The sequence below is a fragment of the Ambystoma mexicanum genome, chromosome 7p (assembly GCF_040938575.1).
Source record: "Ambystoma mexicanum isolate Mex_15411 chromosome 7p, UKY_AmexF1_1, whole genome shotgun sequence".
In the NCBI taxonomy this organism is placed as follows: Eukaryota; Metazoa; Chordata; class Amphibia; order Caudata; family Ambystomatidae; genus Ambystoma; species Ambystoma mexicanum.
In genome coordinates, this window is record NC_090939.1 from 274326430 (window position 1) to 274347532 (window position 21103).

At 44.8% G+C, this 21103-nt stretch overlaps 1 protein-coding gene across 1 annotated transcript in view; it reads right to left on the bottom strand.

Annotated features, from left to right (window-relative positions):
• Nucleotides 1-21103, bottom strand: part of SYNJ1 (synaptojanin 1) — a 1805713-nt gene that overhangs the window by 629640 nt on the left and 1154970 nt on the right. The window contains exon 17 of the mRNA XM_069636346.1: nucleotides 16991-17149. Within this exon, the coding sequence (XP_069492447.1) occupies nucleotides 16991-17149 (159 nt within the window). The remainder of the gene's footprint in view (nucleotides 1-16990; nucleotides 17150-21103) is intronic.

Consider the following 21103-nt stretch of genomic DNA (forward strand, 5'->3'; position numbering starts at 1 on the left):
GCTAGTACCTTCATAAAGACCAGAGAGGCTGACGCAATCCCGAAGGGGAATACTTTGAATTGGTAGTGTGTGGACCCCACTTTGAATCTAAGATACTTTCTGTGAGCTGGCAACATTGAAATATGAAAGTATGCATCTTTCATATCTAGGGTTGCCATGCAGTCTCCCCTTTTGAGCAAAGGAATGACTTCCAGCAAAGCTGTCATTCTGAACTTCTGAGGTTTGATGTATGTGTGTGCCGGTGTGACAGAGCCAGCATTGTGGCTCTGTTAAGGGGGTAGAGGGAGCCCACCATAACCCAACATGGGTGCCTGTGTGCAGGCAGGAGAAGTAGCACAGCAGTTGCGAGGAAGACGCCGGGTCAGCGGTCTAAAAAAAACAAAAGGGTGCCGCAGCAGCACAACACTGGCACCGAACGCAGGAGGATGTGGACTGCAGAAAAGCAAGGGCTGCCGGAGCACCCACAACACCGGCCGTCAAAGTAGTAAGGCTCCAGCTGACAGCGTCAGCTGTCACCTACACCAGGTCAAGTCTCCACGAAAACCACCAGAGAAATATTCTTTAAAATAAAGGCCTCCATGAAGGCCTTTCCCCACTAAACCACCATGGAGTTTTGAGAGGAGGAAAAAGCCTCCAGCGAGGCTTGGGAAAACAGTGGGCCTCACTGAGTCAGTATCGGCTGCATGTGAGAAATGCAGCAGGGGCCATGTTGGAAAGGGGCAGGATTTACCAGTGCCTTTAACCCCTTGCATGACCTTCCCCAGTCACACCCCTTGAGCCATGTAAGTGATTGATTGAACAGGGTAGGCATCCAATCCTGGAAGGGGGGAGAGGCATATAAGGAGGTGTGTGTGTGTGAATGTGTAAGTGTGGGTTAGTTGGGTGAAGACAGGAGGTGGAGGTGGTGGTTGTGGTGGACGTCCCAGAGACCAGTGGAGGTGAGAGTGATTAGAGTGCAGAGGCTATTGTTAAGGAGGGGGTCATGGGCGTGTTTGTGTGTGAGAGGGGAGAGTGTGAGTAGTAGAGGTAGAGGTGGAGTAGCAGAGCAAAGTAGTAGTAGCAACGGTAGTAGTAGTTGGGAATAAAGATAGTAGGCATTGAGTGTAGCGAGGGAAGGAATTAAGTAGTAGTGTGGTAGTCAGTAGTATAAGGGTGAACAGGGCACCATATCCCAGAGTGTCCCTGAGGGTCTGAATAGGGATTCGCAAATGGGTGAGAAGGGAACCGTATCCCTGATTGTCTTGGAGAAGTAGAGCGACTAAAAAGATAGTGGTGGTAGCAGAATATGAACAGTAGTAGAGGGAGGGTGGGGAGGGTGACAGCGAGTGGGAGAATAGGAATAGCTGTTGGTGTAAGGTGAAACCGATTATAACTATAGGAAGAGCAAGAAGTGGGGAAGTAGAGTGGGAGGAAGGAGTGAAGAGACAATAATGGAGATATAGGGGTAGTTGGAGGTATGAGTGATAGTAAGAAGAGGAGTAGGAAAAGAAGTAAGATTGAAGGGTGGAGGTGGAAAGACTGAGTGACAGATTGGAGGGACAGTGATGTGGTGGAAGGAGATCAGCTTAAGAGATCAGTATAGCGAAGGGTCAGGAACGCAAGGGTGTGAAAGGAGTAAGCGTGGCACTCGTCGAAAGAAGGCACCATTTATAATTTCTCAGATTACTAAACGGACTAGGTTAGGGAAAGCCTAGAGTATCCCTAGGAAGACAGGTAGCACTTGTCTTAGGGAAAACATCCATAGTGCCAGTCGGGAAAGATCTCAGGTGGCACAGATCAACAGCTACTAACATCCCAATTAGGGATGCCTTGGATAGGGAGGTGGGATTAATGCTTGGGAAGTTGAGGGAGAGGGACTGCCCTAGCGCCAAATCTCCCAAGAGGACCCGGTAGGCCCTAAAGAACCTTGAAAACAAAAGCCATTCAGACCCTTACTATCTAAATGAAAACCTTTGGACTTACTACCGGAGTCAGTGTGGTTCTTTGTGGTGGTCCACCCTGACACGCTAGCCTTAGATCGAGTACTGCACATTTAGATTTGTCTTTCTTTAGAACAAGAAAGTACATAGCAAAAATACCCTTATTTACCTCTGATGGAGGGACGACCTCTATGGCTCCTTTTTGCAGTAGAGCTTCCATCTCTGCTTAGAGAATCTGTTGGTGTTCTAAAGACAACCTTTTAAATATTGGTGGATGATAGCACAGTATTTGTACGCAGTATCCGTCTTTCACAGTTGACAATACCCACATGTCTGATGTGATCCCCCTCCCATACGTGGGCGAATAGTGTACTCTAACCCCTATAGGGGTGATATGGGAGGGGCCTGAAGCGGAAAGTCACTGTTTGGTGGGAGTAGTCAAACCTCTGGCTGTTTGGCCTCTACCCCTGCTGCGCCCTTGCCTACATTTTCTCTGAAACAAGGCAATTGTCCAAGATTGGTGCTGGAGCCCGTCCCTGATGTGCAGATTAACTGGGCTGAGAATCTTGCATATTCATGTGCACAAAAAGTACGTTGGGTGCCATATGGCCCTCTTTGCAGGAAGGGTTTATTTGCAATCAGCCTGAGGGTTTTAAGTGTCTCATTTTCTTTTTTGACTGTTTTTGAGGGCATCATCTACTGCCTTGCCGAACAGGGCTTTTATCCTTGAATGGCATGTTAATAAGCGTGGCCCGAGTCTTTGATTTGAACTCTGAATTTCTGAGCCATGCAGGCGTTTTATAAGTGTTCCCTTTGCCACTATTCTAGCGGCTTTATCTGCGGCATCCAGAGTACTTTTAATAATGGTGCTTGCCGTTTGTTTGCCCTCAGATAAGGTCTTTAATATTTCAGACAAAGAGAGGCTCATTGACTCCACGAACGTAGTCTTCCACCTTGACCCATAGGTGGTATTATTAGTGATACACATCTAAAACACAACGGATGTCACTACCTTTTTCTTGCTTTCTTTATCTGGTGGGGCCTCTGAGTGCTACCACCAGAGAATACGGCTCTAACTGACCATTAATAAAAAGTGGGTCTGTGGGTGCTGGCTTAAAGTGCTTCTCTACACATGGGTTGACCGCCCTGATTTGTGCTGGAGTAGAAAGGGACGCTAATAGCTGCCTCTTAACTGATTGTAACAAAGGGATACACTGGCCTATTCATTTCTTTTCATTGAGGATGTCAACAGTGATGTTAGTATCCTCTTCGGACTCATGTGTCTCTATTTTAAAGAGCTCTGCCACCTTCTTAAGGATAGAAACTGATCATCAATGGGCGAGGATGAAATAGGATCATTGCTGAGATGGGACTGCATAATCATCAGACTCTGTGCCAGGATCATCCTCATCTGTATCAAGCTCAACAATGGACTCTTCATACAAGCCAGTGGGTTCCAACTTAGATGTTTTAGATGTAGTTTCTCCCTCCTCCTGAACTATATGCTTATGCTTCATTGGGTGTTTCCCTAACAATTCCATAAAGGAAGCCATGGTATTACGAGTGACCTCAGACTTATTGTTAGTCCAAGCACTACCAGAAGGGGTGTCTTGGAGAGGAAAGAGTACTTCCTCCTCTTGACTTCCTTGTGTTAGTGTCTCTTTTTTTATGTATCCACTAAAGGGGAGGTGCATCCTGACCTTGGTGTTTGAACAGTGGTGGTTGGTTTGGTGACTGAGTAGGTATTTTAGGCGCGGAACCACTTATGCTGAGCATATGTTTGGGTTTTGAATATGCGCAGAGAGAAGCACTGGGCGCAGAGGTTTCTATAGATGTCTAACCGCCAGCTGATGGGACGAGGTTCGCTGCCATCTTTAAACTTTTCAACAAGTGCATTGAAAAGTGTGGTGAGAATGAAGTGTGTTTCTGTTTGTGTCAGCGCCCCATGCGCCATCTCTGACCCTAGCGTGTGTTTCATATGTTTTCCTCTATCGCCATGGGAAGCGTCCATTGCAGTGCGGGAAGCCTGCCGTTGGGAGCTGGAGAATGGCACTTCGTTTTTTTTACATTTCCCGATCAGATGTTTCCCTGGCGTCACTAATGGTGTTGGCACTGTCCTGTTCTGCCTAGGATTCCTCTGCGCCTGCAGGGTATTCAATCGATGCATCAGCTTACATCGTATAGGCTGCCCAGTACTTCAGCCACCGATCTTTGACCGTTTTTCAGCTTGAAGAGCTTAGATGCTTGACATCTAGTCTACTGATCTAGGAAGACAATGGTTACGCATGCTATGTGTATCCTTCCAGCGAAACTTTTTGAGTACACTACGGCCAAAATTTAAAAGGAGTCTCCATTACTAACGCTGGGGAACAGTGAGACAAAACCTATCATGGGGAAATGTGTGGAGACATTCTCTAAACATTTACTTAAAGGGGAAGTTCACTCAAACATTTTTATGGGCTCAAAAGATGGGCCATAATCAATAATATATATAAAAATTATTTTTAAACAAAGTTCCTATGTAAAGTTTGGAGCAAATGAGGCTCAAACTAAAACATTTCAAGTACTAGGAGGCATCTATTTTGTGGAAGAACCTCCTGTGCTTGTGTTAAACTCTGCCCTCGCGGCAATAATGAAACAAAAGCAGGCTGTAATAAACAAAAGCTACCAGTAGGTGGCTTTTGCTTCATTGTTGCTGGAGAGCAGAGAATGCAGTCAGGATCCTTCCTGCCGTCTGCTGCTGGTGTTTTTTTTTTTACTGTCACTTAAAGAAAACCACAGCAATTCTAAATACACCCGTTGTTGTATTTATGATTGCAGTGGCTTTCGCTTTGAGTCTCCCAGGCTCCCCCGAGCCAGGGGAGTCCAGGAGACTCAAAGCGAAAGTACCAGCATTTATAAATACAATGTTGTTGTATCTATGATGTCTGTGGTTTTCTTTTTAAGTTTCCCGGGCTCACCTGGCTCGGTTGAGCTCGGGAAACTAAAAAAGAACACCAAGGCAATTATAAATACAAGCGCGTTGTATTTATGATTGCAGTGGCTTTCGCTTTGAGTCTCCCGGGTTCCCCCGGCCCGGAGGAGCCTGGGAGACTCAAAGCGAAAGCAACTGCAATCATAAATACAACTTTGTTGCTTTTATGATTTCTGTAGTTTTCTAACGACGGCAATCAATTGCAGCGCCTTTTCTTGTAGGCAAGTCCAGGCAAATATGAATACTTTGCCGGCATCCGGCAGAGTATTCATAATTGCTGCAACTTTTATTTCTAGATTCCCAAGCACAGGAAACGAGAAAAGAAAGTCGCAGCAATCATGAAAACTCTGCCGGCACCCGGCGAAGTATTTATCATTGCTCTTTCTGCCTTTCATTTTACGTTTTCTGTGCTTACCTGGGCTTGGGGAGCACAGAAAATGTAAAATGAAAGTGAAGGCAGCCTCCTCTCCATGTTAAGCTCTGCCCGCCCTGGCTGCAGTAAGCAAAAGCTCCCAGTAGGGGGATTTTGCTGCTAGATTATTGCCGCCAGAGCAGAGCTTAACATGAACAGAGGAGGCTGCTTCAAATCACAAAATGGATGCCCCATGTAAAAACTGCGATCCTCATTTGCTCATAATTTTACATAGGAACTTTCTTTAAAAATATGTTTTATATATATTTTTGATTATTGCCCATCTTTTGGAACAATAAGATGTTTGAGGAACTTCCCCTTTAATGTTTGTCCCCCCTTTCCCTACTGTGTTGGCCGAAGCCTGAAGAGTTGTGGGCCATTGGCAAGGCTCCGGAATCCCTGGAATATGCAAAGGTGTTGAGAGTCACAGGTTGCGCTGAGCGTAATCGCTAAAGGTGGTATCTGAAGAGTTATTATTAAATTAGTCCAAATTCAAAGGCTCACTGACTAGCGGCAACTCCAAAACTGGACCTCTGCAAAATGCGACAAACACAATGGTGGAAGAAAACAAACTATCAGAGGACCTCGAAGCGTGAAGAACCATGGGTACAGTACACATCACAGTAGGGATAGTATTAGAGACACGGCCCGTCAACATACCTTTTTTCGATTTCAAAAACAAGTCCTGTAAAACTCTGCACCAACCACTAGATGTCAGCCTGTGCAACGCATGCGATTCTAAGCAGATCCACAATGGTACACCCCTTTTTTGGCGCGGCTCTTTCGGCACCGGTCATTTTAGCGCAGCACTTTGACAGCAGAGCGCCTTTTGGTGTAACCAAAGTGGAGCAAAGGCCGATCCGGCGCAAGCCTTTCGGCGTGAGGCTCGTTTGGGCGCGGCTGACATTGCAGCGTATGTGCAAAAGACCCTGGTGCCAAATGGAGCACTGCACTTTATGACAACAGACTGCCCTGTATTTGATATGCCGGTACCAAGTATGTACGTTGAATATATTTATGTTAGTCCAGTGTAGTAAAAACAGAAGTGTCCCAACTGGGGAGTTTACCAAAAGCAACGCTTTAAAAAAAAAACAAGTTCCAAATCTGATGAACATACGTCGTAAAAGAAATGAATGCAACCCATGGGTTCAAGCCGTTTGCTATAATATACCCAGGTACACATATCACATGGCAGGTATTGTCATCATGTATCCGGGTCCTTGCATCATTGGCAAGCATAGCTACCGTACACATCATATGGAAGATTGTGTTATCATGTACCCTGAAACTTGTGTCCTTGGCAGTCATTGCTATCATATGTCCAGGAGCACATCATATGGCAGGTATAACCGTCTATTGTCTGTTACTCTATCACTAAATCTATCTACTGCTAGCTCTCCCTCGCTATGCTGCCTATATATCCTTCCCTCCATCTACCCCTCACTGTGCCTGATTCATTGGTCTGTCCCTCTGCCTAGCCTGGCCCAATTTCTCTGGCTAGACTCTCCTGCTCCGCCTTCCGTGGCAGTGTATGGTTGTTCTGCCATCCCTCTCTGTATCCTACGTGCTTGTGAGGCTTTTCGTCTTTAGTGTGTTTGCATGCACCATATCTCTCTGCGCCACTCTACTGCCATTTTCTTACCATTTCCATTGAGTAAGAAATAAACTGCCTTCATATATCTCTTATTGCCTACTTATGTCGAAGCATCCACTTCGGTCTTGGAAGTGCTGGTGGTAAAAGCACACACGCACGGACACTCAGCTGCCTCTCTCACACCTGGAAAACCTGGAACAACATCCCAAAAGAAATAAGAAACACTGAAGATCAACTAAAATTCAGGAAATCGCTAAAAACATGGCTCTACAACACCACAAACTAAACCAGGAAACCAAAAACTGGAAAAGGATGGCTCAACCAAAAAGACACGGACATCCCGGACCCGAGAGAGCAACACCCACGACACCTGGACCGGGACACCGGATAGACTGGAACGCAGGCGGTACGCACGGAGACTGAGTCAACTACCCCAGACAATCCCACCAACACCTTTGCCCCGCCCCTTAATTAATTACTACCTAGTACCACATGGGTGTGCAATTATCGAGATATTGGCAATCACCCCACCATCTGAGAGGTTGTCATTGGCAGGTGCAATGGCCACAGGAGTATGAATGGAAGGTAAGGGGAGCAATGAGAGAGCATGTTAGAGGCGGGGGCTAGAGGAGCAAGGAACCTTTATGCCAGTCAGACTCAGATCAGGACAGAGCCGCAACAGCAAGCCGAGCGCTTCTATTCAGGATAGAGACGCAAACTAACCAACCCCTACTAACAATTTCCCTTTCTGCATACACCTCTCAAACTCCAAACCAAACACAACCAAAGCCTACAGTACAACAAACCGCACAACCTTCACTACATTACAACAACAAAACAAAAACACACATAGCCTTGCACAACAGTACACAACGACTACCGGCCGCAAACACCCCAGGCCCAGCCAAAGGACCCACCGGGCTGAGGCCGCCAACAGCACATCACTGCTCTTGTGCACTTTTCCTGCTTCCTTAACTCAACCTCCCCTCCTCTTTCAGAGCCGCCAGAGCGCCAAGGGACCACTCCGGTGGTGATAGTGCACGGTACAAATGTCCATTAACATTAACACACACAAGTGCTCTTCCTTACATCTATCTTACACACCACAGGTTTCTCTTACACAGGCTGTTCTGTGTGCACTCGTTCACCCTTTTACACGTCTGCTTTTTATATACAAACCCCTGACAGGCATGCAAACTCGCCCTGTCTCTTATGCGCCCTTATACACACGTTTTTACCCTGTTACACAAGCACACATGTGCACCATATTTTTAAACGCGCACTGAGGTCAACGTGGTCCCATCGCGAGCGTTAGTTTAATAACACGTTTAACAAAACACCAAAAATGAGGTTCCATTCACTTAACAGACACACAAGCACTGACAAGAACATGTTGCATCCGCTATAATTAAAACCACCCTGCAAGAATCGAGCTGAATTGTTTGCTCGCCGATATTTTCTATGAGACCCGATGAGAACGGTTTCCCCACAGTCCCCTCATTCATGTGAAATGGTTATGTATGACGGACAGAGCGCATTAGTGCAAGTCTGCAAACCCACCCATTTTGCTCAGTTTTTTTGTAATCGTTTATGGAGTCCATTTCCATACAAGGAGACCTGCCGACATCCCATATAGAAAAAATATGGGCTGCCGAGTACAAATTGCAAACATCGCACACACAGGTGCAGGCCCGCTCTATTCGACCCACAGACAAAGACCGTCGGTGCAGCTGCGAGTGAGGAACTGAGGATGGACCTGTACTCGTACTCGTGCCGTGCCGTGCGAGAAGCACGTCCCAGGACCCATTTATCCAGCTTATAATGGTGATCTTGAATATGGTACTCGTGAGCTAGTGTGAGCTAGTTACCCAGATGTAACGTAACTGGGACTTGAGAGAGGGAAGTATTGCAGTTAGTGGGGGGAGAGGCACGAAGCTAATGAGGTGTTTGTGAATAGTAATAATAGACAAGTCAGGCAAAAACGTTTTTGGTGTGCTTAACAATGTCACCCCGTTGTGTGAAACTAGTGACAAACCTGTTGAAACACCAATAAATATTTAAGAAATGGCTACATAATTTGAGCGATTCTGTTTCCACTAGATGGCAATGTTTGACTATTTTAGATCTTTAGCAAAAGTATGTCACTGCGCCAAAACATGCCGGCAACAAATAATCCCTGCGTCCTGTCGGCCACGTCCTGCTCCGATCCAGAAGCGCTGGGAAGTACACACACACACACACACATATGATAGTACTGTGGTAGTAGTACGTACATACAGGTTGTATTGCATAGAGTACCATCCAGGCCTAATAGAGAGTATTTGTGTACTCTCCTCTCCAACTAGTTTTATTTGAGTGCTGTGTGCTTGTGTGTGTCATGACTTTGCCGACCCCACTATTCATATTCATGAAGTCTTAGCCTTACTGCTCAGCTTGCTACCTTGGTCGAGTTTGGCTAGATCCCAGCGTCTAATGCCTCTACACTATAAAGGGTGGCCTCCCAGAACCCTTCCTCGCGGCCGTTTTGGAAATCCATCTTATCAATTCCTATGGCCCAAGCTTTAGCCTTCTCCTGCTGCTCCCAATACCACACCTGCTAGTACACTTACAGCTGACCACTCAAATTATAATCCCTCCTATAATTCTGTCCCCAGCCTGATTACTCGCGCACAGTTTTTCTTGCTCAGGTTTGCACCGGGAGGTCCACCTTTTGTCAGCTGGACTAACATTCTTACTACATTCATTTACAGCACAGCATTTTTTCTTTCACCTTCTTTGTTTCACACTTGTGTCAAAAAGCTTTATTCGGATGGATCGTTTAGCACATAACACAATTACAGTCACAGTTAATGTATATAACAAATCACAACCAGTAAAACCACATGGGCATAAAACCGTACACTTAGTAAAAAGAAGAAAAAAAACAAAGTTAAAATTAACAACTATGGGATTGGATTTCAACCTTTAGAGGAGAGCAGGACTCGCAACCTCAAAACTGCAGTATAGAGATCACAATGGACTATGGGAGAAGAGCACAGCTCGCAACCTCGGTGTAGCCTAAGAGTGTTTAAATCAATGCCTGACAACCTGCTTCTTAAAAGCCAGGCACAATGAACATACCTTGCAGAGGCAAATACCACATTCCACTCTAGTGTATTAGTGAGGAATTGTATTGATTCCCTCGTGGTTCTTAGCCTCACATCAAGTGGGATTGGTAAAAAGTATCTGAGCCTGAGCCCCATTAAAAATGGGCATAGCAATGTAAAATGAATCAAAGTTTCTTTCGTTTTTTCATAAAGTGGGCAAACAGCATTATTGTGAGGCGACCAACCTCACATATACCAGGCAGTGTACAAAATACCCAATCTGAAGTGAACAAATAAGGAGCGCTCATAGAGGGGATAAATACCATCCAGGAATGGTTTACGATTTTCCATTGAATTGGGTAGGAGGAATACAGGGGCGTTTTTTAGAGCATGCATTTGAATCTCTAGATTCCTAAACGTGTTGCGTTTAGCGACTAGCTTGAGCTCAGCTTTGAGTAAAGGGCGACACTCACTGGGATTTTCCCAGAAGTGACTAGCACCTAACCCGCACAGTATCTTTTCCACATGTAGGACCCAACCCTTATTTTTGGCTCCTTCCAGTTGCAAGAGGTCTTTCAAAGCATCTTTATAGGCGGCCATGCTCGTGGAGGACCAAAGCCTCACCCAATACAGGGCTGGCCTAACAGCGATCAGATCGGCCACGGGCAATATTTGGAGTTGGAAGTGAATCAGTGCAGTCGGTGCATTTTTAGGCAAGAACAGCAATTTCTTTAGAAACATTTTCTCGACTGGGGATAATCATTTTTTATTGACGAAGCCCCAGATCTCTGCACTGTAGAAAGATGCAGGCAATGCTTGTTTGTCAAATAGAGTCAGGTCTGGTGCAATTGCTCCACTGCCATGGCTCGAGAAAAAGGACTGGATTGACCTGCTATATTTACTCAAGTTAACCTTGGATTTGGTCAATTGGTCCGACCATCCCCCCCACCTCATTAAACCTGATCCCCAGGTAGTCTAAATACCCAACTTGATCCCGTGTAAGGCCCTCGACTTCTATCTTTACCTGGCATGACTTGGAGAAGGGGGGGGGTTAAAAACTGTAACTTTAGTTTTAGAGCTATTGAGCTCGAGGCCAAGCTCCTTACATTTTGTCAAGAAGGTATTGAGGGCTACTTTCAGCCCAGCTGGGCTAGTAGCAATAATGAGTGCATCGTCCGCATAACATAAGGGGGGCCATTTTTTTTGACCCAATTCTAGGGGCATCCAAGGCACCCGCCTCCAGTGCATCCACGATTTCCTGAATGTACAATAGGAAAATAAGTGGGGCCTGGACGCATCCCTGATGGACCCCTTTCGACACCTGGAACTGATTGGTCAGGTCTCCTCCCAGACCACAACGCACACTAGCCTGATTTTGAATGGGTAATAATTCAATAGCTTCAAGCAGCTCTTTTCAACGTTTGCCACAATAGTGTTCTTGGCACAGAATGGAATGCTGTTTTGAAGTCTGAAAAGATAGCATATAGCTTCATATTTAGCAGTTTTGTATATTTCTGATTTAAGAGAAACAGTAGGAAACAATGGTCCACTGAGCCCCGGCCAGTTCGAAACCCGGCTTGGGCGCTGCTAAAGGGCCCTATGTCATCTATCCATTTTTTAAGTCTCCCCAGCAATACTTTGCCAAATATTTTCCCGGCACAAATCGAGTAGTGTGATTGGGCGGTAATTTTCAGACTGGTCTGTAGGCCTTTTTTTGTGTATCTGTACTATTATTGCCTCGCGCCAAGTTAATGGTACGTCTTTAGCACCAATGGCAGCGCTGAATACTCTGCATAAAATTGGCATCCAGATAACCATTTCATCAAGCTAGAAGTATAGCGGAATAAGCTTGGGCCCTGCTGCTTTACCCGTTTTTGGGGAAGCCAGGGCCTCTTCCACTTCCTTGTGTGTTACAGCCAAAACTGCATCCTGGGGATTTGTGGCTGGCTCCTCCTCACCCTGCTTTGCATCCTGCCTTCCCAGACTTGAGCAGAGGTTAGAAAAGTGCTTTCTCCAGGACGTTCCCGAAATACAGCATTGTGTGGACTGTTCGCAACCTATCTTGCAGGGAGAGACCAGCTTCCAGAACCATGTCCCCTTCTTCCATCGCCTCCTGAAGGGCGGTCCAAGAGGCTATTGCATATGCATTTTTTGATGCCCGCAGGAGGGCTTTGTGTTTTACGCTCAATTGTTGCAGGGCCCCTTTATCCACAGGGTTCGTAGATCTGGCATACCGAGCTAGCTCTTTTTTCGATCTGTAGTATTTGGCATTGTACCAGGTTTATTTTTCCGCAGCCCTATGCTTGGTCTTCGTATTTATTGAAGACACAAAGGGTACCAAGTTTTTGCCCAAGGTCTCAAACTCTGTAGCGCACTATTGGTTTAGAGGTTACAGCAAAACTCTGCAACAATTGGCACTTGATATTTCTGACAACTCCCATCAGTCCTAGCCAGCAAAGTCAATGGTGAGGTATCACAGGAGTCACATTCCAAAACATATGGTTATTCACATACTGCTGATCAATATATTAGAATGTCTTATCCCATTCACATGTTTTGGGAACCTTAAGTCAGTTTCTGCTGTGGCATAGGAGCCTTTAGTAATCTGGCTTTTGAGGTATTCATATTTCACAATGAGTGTTGTCTTCCACCTAGCTGATCTGCGGAGAATGTTGACTGGATCCTACTGCAATGTGTCCACTTAAAACTTTTGTAAAAAGGTGAGCAGGTCACAGAAATAAATGAATTCTTACCTTGGAATGTGACATGGTTATATATTTCCATTAAATCGAGATGTTCTAGTAGGCTAGCGCATAGCAAGAAAATGCCTGCGCCTGTTTTGACTCGAGCCTTGCAATGGTCAGAATCCAGGGCGTGCACATGCTCTGTGAGCTTGTGAGATTTGTGGCAAGGTAGGCTGGCATCTGGGTGGTAGATGCCTTTTATGTTTTGTTATATTAGTGGTATTTATACCAAGCAGCATTATCACTTCCATGGTCCCCAGGTGCTCTGGTGGATATGAAAATAAGAGCGGTGGATTTGTTAGTGAGAAGAGAGAGAAAGCGGAGGAGTGCTTTTGCTGTGGTGTTGCTAGTTTCAGTTTGGAAAAAAATGGTCTGTGTGTCTGAGTTTGCTTCTAGGTGGTCTGGAGTGATGGCGTCTGAGTCCATATGGGTGGCCTTGCGTGCCAGTGGAATGCTTTGGCCGTGATGAGATTGTGTGAGTTATTCGAGGTGGGGTGCAAGTTATCTTGAAGAGTTAACTGGTTCGGCAAGGCAATTAGTGCATTTCAGAATGCAGAGATGTGATCGGATATCTTTGATCCCGTGATCAGGCATGATTGCACAGCCCTCTGGGAGGGCTTGTACTGTGGTTCCTAAGCCCTCCGGTGGGAGGAAGGGTTTCTCTCTTCTGGAGGAGTGTCTGTTGATGCCAGGACATCTTATTTTGGAAATGTGTTGCCAGAAGGAGGCCACTGTTGCTAGTGAACCCAAGTGATTTGGCAGTTGGAGCCAGCTGAACAGGGAACTCATCAATGTGCATGCCATCTAGCCACCCTTGAAAGGTCTGTTTAACTAGATGGCCTAGTAGGATGAATTCTCTTTTTGTAAGATTGAACTTCATGTAGGTTCTTGTCTTCCATCCTTGGGAAAGCTAGGCTAGCGCTCACTTAGGTGGGAGATGGCTTGAGCATGTCTCACTGAGTTATAACTGTATCATCCACATTGTTTGGGTCAGTGATAAGTGACCTCAGCACTCCATGCAGGAGTTGAAGATCACTGGGATGAGGACTGAGCCTTGTGGGAATCTGCAGTTGGCTGGATGATGGTCTGACCTGAAGTTGCCCACCTGAACGTCTTTGTGTCCAACCAAAAGGTAGGCAGCAAACCAGTTGAGGACTAAACCTATTCTGTTAGTGAGAAGGCTGATTAATATGTCGTGGTCGACCATGTCAGACACGCCAGAGGTGTTGAGGAAAATCAGATGAATCCTGCTGAGTCATCACAGATCCCAAGCCTAAAGTCTCCCCTCATGTGGCCAGGGACAACAGCTGCTGCCTGATCCTGACCCTGGGGGTAGTATTCTGAGGGTGGATCACATGTGAGGAGATAGCTGTCAGGGGAGAGTGGTGACTCCAACAGGAGAGAGGTGGTATAGTCATCCATCTTGTGAGGAAGATCCTTTAATATCTTGAGTTTTTAATGGATGGCTCTCATTACTCAGAACCATCTTATTGTAAAACTCCTCACCTTGGTTAAACAAAATCCAATTAAATCCTCATGTGTACATGGTAAACATATAACATATGAAACATCTCATGTTTATTAATAGTAATTTAAATGCAACTGTTCAACCATGTGATTTAAAAAAAATAATTGAAACTTCCTTGAACTACAAGTCCAAGAAAGCCTCAGGTTCTGTGACGAGTAAGAGGGGCAAGGAGTCCTTAAGGGTTGACAGACAGAGCTTGAAAACCCCTCATACATGGGGGAAAACGGCACCAGTAACAACTGAAGTCAACAGAGTGTTGTTGAAGGAGTACAATTGTGTGAAACCTAAAGAGAAAGTGAATGTTGTAGAGAGGCCTGGTCAGATTATCAGGTAGTGAACCTTTAAGAAAGAAGATATTCTTGGCAGGAGAGTAAACCAGGATGTCAAGAGTTTTCAGTTTGAAGAACGTGAATGTTGTAAAGAAACCCGATAAGAGTATCAGGTAGTGAGACCTTTTTGGGAAGAGAAACCTGGAAGGAGAGTACACCAGGGGATCATTAAGAGCCAAAAGGGGAGATATTCCTGGCAGGAGAGTAAACCAGGATATCAAGAATTTTCAGTTAAGAAGTTTCTTGGCATGATAGTGTACTGGGAAACTTACTTTGATACAGTGTGATAAATAGAGACTTGGTCATATTAAGTTGTGGTGTCAAATACATATTTTGTCTACCAGAAACGTTGAAAAGATTTGCCTTTTGCCATACTTGAATCACCATTGAAGAAAATAAATTTGTTTAGCCATCCTGAAAAGTAGATAAGACTTTCCTTCATCATACTCCACCAGTGTTGTGGAAAAGATATTTTGTTGTGCCAACCTGAAAAGACCAGGAAAGACTGTCTCTTTGCTATATTTCAACCGATGGTGTGAAAAGAACATTTGTTATGCTATCCTAATGAAAGTATTAGGTAAAAGCGAAATTTGCGTAGCGTTCAAGAGACTGGTCTTGACACAGAACATTGTGAATAGTTTTCCTGAACCAATCGAGGGAAAAGGAACCAAACCATGGAAATAAGGATTGTTTTGGTTGAAGTTATACGTTTGATTTGTTGCACTTATTTGAGTTGAACTTTGAAACTTTTACCTTGTACAGTTTTGTATAAGTTAGTGTGAGGGCCAAACTGGGTTTGGACACAAGGCCATCCAATTTTAGTTTTAGTTTTATAGGAAGGGAAATTCACAATAGGATATGGAAACTTGGGCCTTCATCCAACCCCCTTTCTGTTAATAAAATGGCTAATATTGAGAATGTTACCTTTTTGTCTCTGCCTCTCATTTCTGACCCCTCTCAATAACAAGACGACACAAGTCTCCTCTGTCCATTACGTGAAGAGCACGGTCTATGACCTGGATGACAGCGGTCACCATGCTGCATCTAGGTCTGAAGCTTGATGGTAGCCATCGAGTAGACCATGTTGGTTGATCTGATCATGAAATTGGTTTGCCACTGTTTTATCAATGATTTTACTGAATAATGAAAGGCTAGTGATCAGCTGGTAGTTGGCGAGATTGTCCAGAACAAGTACTTTTTATTTAAGTGAAAAAACGCCTTGATTCAGCAAGGCAACAACTATTTGGAGGAAGGGTGTTAGTGCAGTGCCTTACACATCTGTTCTATGTCAGCAGGCATAGGACGTCCTTGCATGAGAAAGGATTTAGTGATGCTAAAATGTCTGCAAGGTCTTTAGGAGTGATGGGCCTGCAAACCGTCTATTGTGTTTCACATGGTGGGATTGTGAGTAGACAGGCAATAGTTTTAGAGGCACTGATGTGTTGTCTGGTGATTTAATCCATTTTAGCAATGAAGAGGTAATTCATTATGTTTCAATGTGTTGGCCCCACCTCTAGGTATCTCAGTGACTGTACGACACATTTGAATATCTATACAAATGTTCTGTGGGCTGGGCACCTGATGCACACATCTGTGTGTATCCTGCATGCTACTTGATCAAATGCCAGTCATGTAGGTTAGTACATTTAGCACCTGCCACACAGGGTCGGACTGGGGCATAAAATTGTCTTGGGTGCTTTAAAACACTTGCCTGTGTATAGGGGACATATATAAATACACAATGAAATATAATGAAAAAGTGGGCCACAGTTGCAAATGGCAACTGTTGAGTGTACCCATGTGGGAGGCTTTTGATTAAAATGTGATGCCAATTGAGCATTTTAAAGAATATTTATTAAGTGACACTGGTCAAAACGACTAGCCGCAGGGTGAAGTCACTTATCAAACTGGCCCACATGAGCCAAAAATGGGGCTCTCTGTGATTAAAAAAATAAATAAAATCAGGCACACACTAGCATTTTGTGTTTTTGGTTCGGCCTATTGCCCTATAGGTCAGTCCAAGCCTGCTGCACTAGAGATCTATAGGTAACCTGCTGTACACATTTCCCAATAAAAGAAAGAAGGCTCATTGGGTTAAGCAAGTGCTAGAGAGTCACGTCTGAAGCCTGCAGTACACAATCTCCAGTACAAAAGGCTCAGTGGGTAGATCACTAGCTTCTAAGATCTGTGCAACATGCTGGTCAGAGATTCGAACATCTGAAGAGACGACTCAGCCCTTCATGCTTCCTGGCTTAATAATAAGTGTCATGGAGTTGGGTAATTACAACAGTATGAAAACAAGCATGCAAGTCCTTTATGACAGATTTACTTCATGTTGGGAAAAGTTGCTTTACAAATTCTAGAGAAGAAGTGTCATTAACAAAAAAAGAAACTGCTTCCATACCTGTCCATTATTTTTCTGCGTAATGAGTTGATCACCTGCATTAAGTGCATCCCAACTTTGCTGCCGAATTAGCTCTTTAACGTCTTCATTAGGAAGATCGATCCGATAATTGAAGTCTCCACACCAAAACACATAATCATGGGAAAACATCATCCTCCCCTGTAAAATATAAAATACATTTGTTTGCATATCATTTATGTTCACAATATTCTTTCTTTACTGTTTACAATTGTGCCTTAAGGTTTCCATGGTTTTACTCATTAACATCTGTGTGCAGTGGATGGTTTTAGTATTTCTGTTTTCCTTTTTTTCTATTGTTCTTTTCCACCCCACCCTCATTCCCCTCCCCCCCCCAATTCCTTTTTGTTCACTCCTTTTACGTTACGACTATGATGGCTGAGTTAAGTTTGTATCTATTCTAGAATATGTACATACAAATGATTGTCCTATATTTGTTCATGAACCTTTAAAAATAATAATAGAGTATTTTGAGAAAAAAAAGAATATTCTTTCTGCAACATGATGCATACTAGTGCAGAAACCACAACAATGTAAGACTTGGAATAGCCTACTATATCCAGCTATGGTACGGCAACTAAAAATGACTAGAATGATGCTTGCATTAGTTTATTAACATCAGGATTAAAAGGTGGGATGAATGAGCTTCCATCCATCTGAAATGTGGGACCATTTTTTTTTTTTTAGATGAGGGAGGGCTCCAGATGTAAATAAAGGGTTTCATGTTTTTTTCATAAATACACACTTTTCCCAGCCTTTATACCATTCCTAACTGAATTACTACTTAACCTCATGCAAGGTGTTGGTTTCCGCTTGATCACATCATAAAATACATCTATACAAAATCATCATGGTGCCCGATTACATCATCTTTTAAAAAGCCTATGTACAATAAGTGATTCCTTTCTTCACCTTGTATATCCCGTAGCACTTGAACCAGTTGTGGCACCAATCTTTTTTTTGTCCATGGATGTTCAATATCTTTTTATATTGCAGTGCCCAAAAAGTATGGTAATATTATTCACAATGTCAATAACTGGAGTCAGTAGATTTGAAAAGTGCCTTTTTTGACAAACTGGAGTGTTCATCCCTAGGCTCATATCTTCTCATCATCAAACTGGCCTTGAACGAAGTTGGGAGTCACAGATACAGGCAAACTAATAGATGGGCTGACAAAGGTCACAGGATTTGCAGTGCCACAACCATGGGCGCCAGCAGAACACAGTCCACAAGAGAGTTGGTTTATAGAGGGATGCAAGTCTGTTGTGTCTTTTCCGTTCATGAGAGAAAGCAGAGGTGAATTATGGAGAATACCTGCAATCCCCACAGTCTGCATGTTTAATACAACATTGTGGAACCAGTTAAAACCACCCTAAGCTAGCAAAGGCAAGATAAGGCTTGCTAGCCAATAGGTAACACATGCATGCTGAATCTGCAGTCCCGGTACCAAGCTCCCAATCACAAATCACACTTAGACTTTTGAAAACCCTAAGAGCAAACACAGTTCCTGCAGTATATTGAGGGGATACAATTGGACAGAATTTAGTAAGCAAAGTTTCGCGCCTAGAAACACTTGTATACAGGCACGTTATACATGCCATATATCATATCAATGTGGGAGTCAGAAGTAAAGAGAGGGATGGATACTAGTGCATGGTGTAGAGGTGAACTGGAGAGAGAGGAGAGTATATACAAAGAAGGGAGAAGTGAGAGCTGAGGCAATGGGGGGAGAGCAAGAGCAAAGGAGAAGAATGGTGGAGGAGAAGAAGTGCTTTGATGAGCAACATGGAGATAAAGAAGAGCGTGAACTAGGAAAGTGAGAGGGAGAAATGTTTAAAGAGGAAAGGGCAAGTAATGAGCAGGAGGAAGAGGCACGGAATAAAGAACTGGATAAGATCAAAGCCACTGTAAAGTCTCTTAAGAGTTTGGAAGAGCAACCGCAGGAAAACCGCAGACAGTTTGGAAGAGAGGGTAAGTCTGGGAGCCCCAGGGTGCAAAGTGTGCTTAAAAGTATGACCCCTAACCCACATACAGAACACCCAAGAAACCAGGGGTGATGGGGCCAGGTAATGTAGACAGCAAGGAGAACTAACAAGGTATCCTGATACCTTCACCAAAAGACAAGAAAGATTCAACACACACCAAGAAAGAAGTGTTGGGCACTGTAAACCCAAAAGACAGTGTTTCATGCTGAGAATGTAGAGTTAAGATGGAGCGGGAATTACTGAGGACCCTCGTCCAAGGAACGCCCAAGTAATGTCTTATTTTTAGAGTTGCACCCTGTGTCGTGAATTAAAAACAAACACCTTAGATTCTGCTATTTTATTAAAGGACATGGACCTTAAACCTTCACTTCAAGTTGGCAGTTGGCACCTGTTGCGTAGGGTTTTCGGAAGTCGTATCACAGACCTTGACCAAGTAAAGGTTGACCTGAACACCCAAGCCATGGCTATAGGAATATGGCCGGGTAGATCAGGGGCGCCAAATTCGTGTTTTGATCAGTAGGAGTCAGTCATCCAGCTAGGGGAACACATGGATGCTCTTCCTTCTGAGGCGAGCCGCTACTGATGCCAGCAGCTTGGTGAAAACCCTGGGCAGTGAAGAAAGGCCAAATGAAAGGACCCTGAATTGGTAGTGGACTTTCCCCACTTTGAATCTCAGGAACTTCTTGTGCTTTTTGTGGATTCATTGAGGAGATCCAGTGATACCAGCAAATCCTGCAGGACCAGGCCCTGAAGAATCTGGGCTAGAGTGAACATCCTGCACTCCTCCTTGTGCAAGGACATGTTCAGAAGCCTCGGATAAAGGATAGGCTGTAGGAAATGGGTTCTAGAAAATGAACGCTCATGTGCCGACCTCTATGTGGTCATAGTTCTTTCTCTGGTGTTTTTTTTTGCAAGGTCACAGGGGGGGAAGGGGCAAACCCAATGCCCCTTGAGGAAATTTCGTATGCAGAAGTCCTGGTTACCTTGCAATAAGTTGTGATGTATTTGACCCTTGGACAATAAAAACCACATGTGAAGACACAACAACCTGCGTGAGATCCTTTTTATTTACAAGGATCAAACACATCACAACTTACTGCAAGGTAACCAGGACTTCTGCATATCAGATAAAGGATAGGGTGCAGTCCTCCGTTCTTTTTTGGCACCAGAAAACAGTTTCAATACCAACTCTTGCCTTGCTCCAAGCAGGGCACTGGGTCTATGGCCCCCTTTGGCAAAAGCTGACAAATCTCCTCCAATAGGAGATGGTCCAGAGGCAAGTACTGGCTGTCTGGCGGGTGGTTTGAAGGGCGATGAGCGAAAGGGAGACAGTATCCCTGGTAAATGACTTGTAAGGCCCAAGCATCAGAAGTGGTAAGCATCCATTCCTTGCCAAAAAGGGATTTTCTGTCTCCCGAAGGCAAGGAGGGGTGAAAGGTTGATTTAAAGAGACTTTGCAACTGGGGCAGTGGAGGGCACAGTGGAGGCTGAAATGCTTCCCATAGGGAAACCCCAACCCCTGTTGGGCCGATGTTGCACCTGCTTACCCGAGGGAGCTTACCCCCTCCGTGGGCCTAGGAGGTGAAGGGGTGAGTTTTCGCCCCTGCCTCTGCCCGCAGTACTCGCAGGTTGCCGTTGCTGGGAAGCTAGTCTCAGAAACTTCGCAGTCACCTTTGAAGCCTGGAGTTTCTGAGAGGGATTCATCGGCCTTACTCCCAAACAGGTTGGAAAAACCTGACATAGGTAGCCAGGAGTATCACTTCAAGACCATGATGGATCCATTGCTCTTGCCATGCAGTCTGTGGTGTACAGGCCCAATTGGAGGATTTGGCGAGAGCCTCAAATCCTTCCTTCATGTCACCTTCGGGATGTGTTCCACTGCCTCTGAGATGACAGAACCCCAAAAGGAGAATTTAGCCAGGGCACAGGATGCTTTCACACATCGCAGGCCCAGGCTAGAAAAGTCAAAAACCTTCCCTCGCCAAGCATCCAGCCTCTTGCCCTCCCTGGCAGGAGGCAAGGATGGGAAAGAGGTAGTAATCAGGTTTGCCACTGCAGCCTGAACCAACAAGCTTTCTAGCGATGCATGAGCAGACAGGAAGAGTGGGTC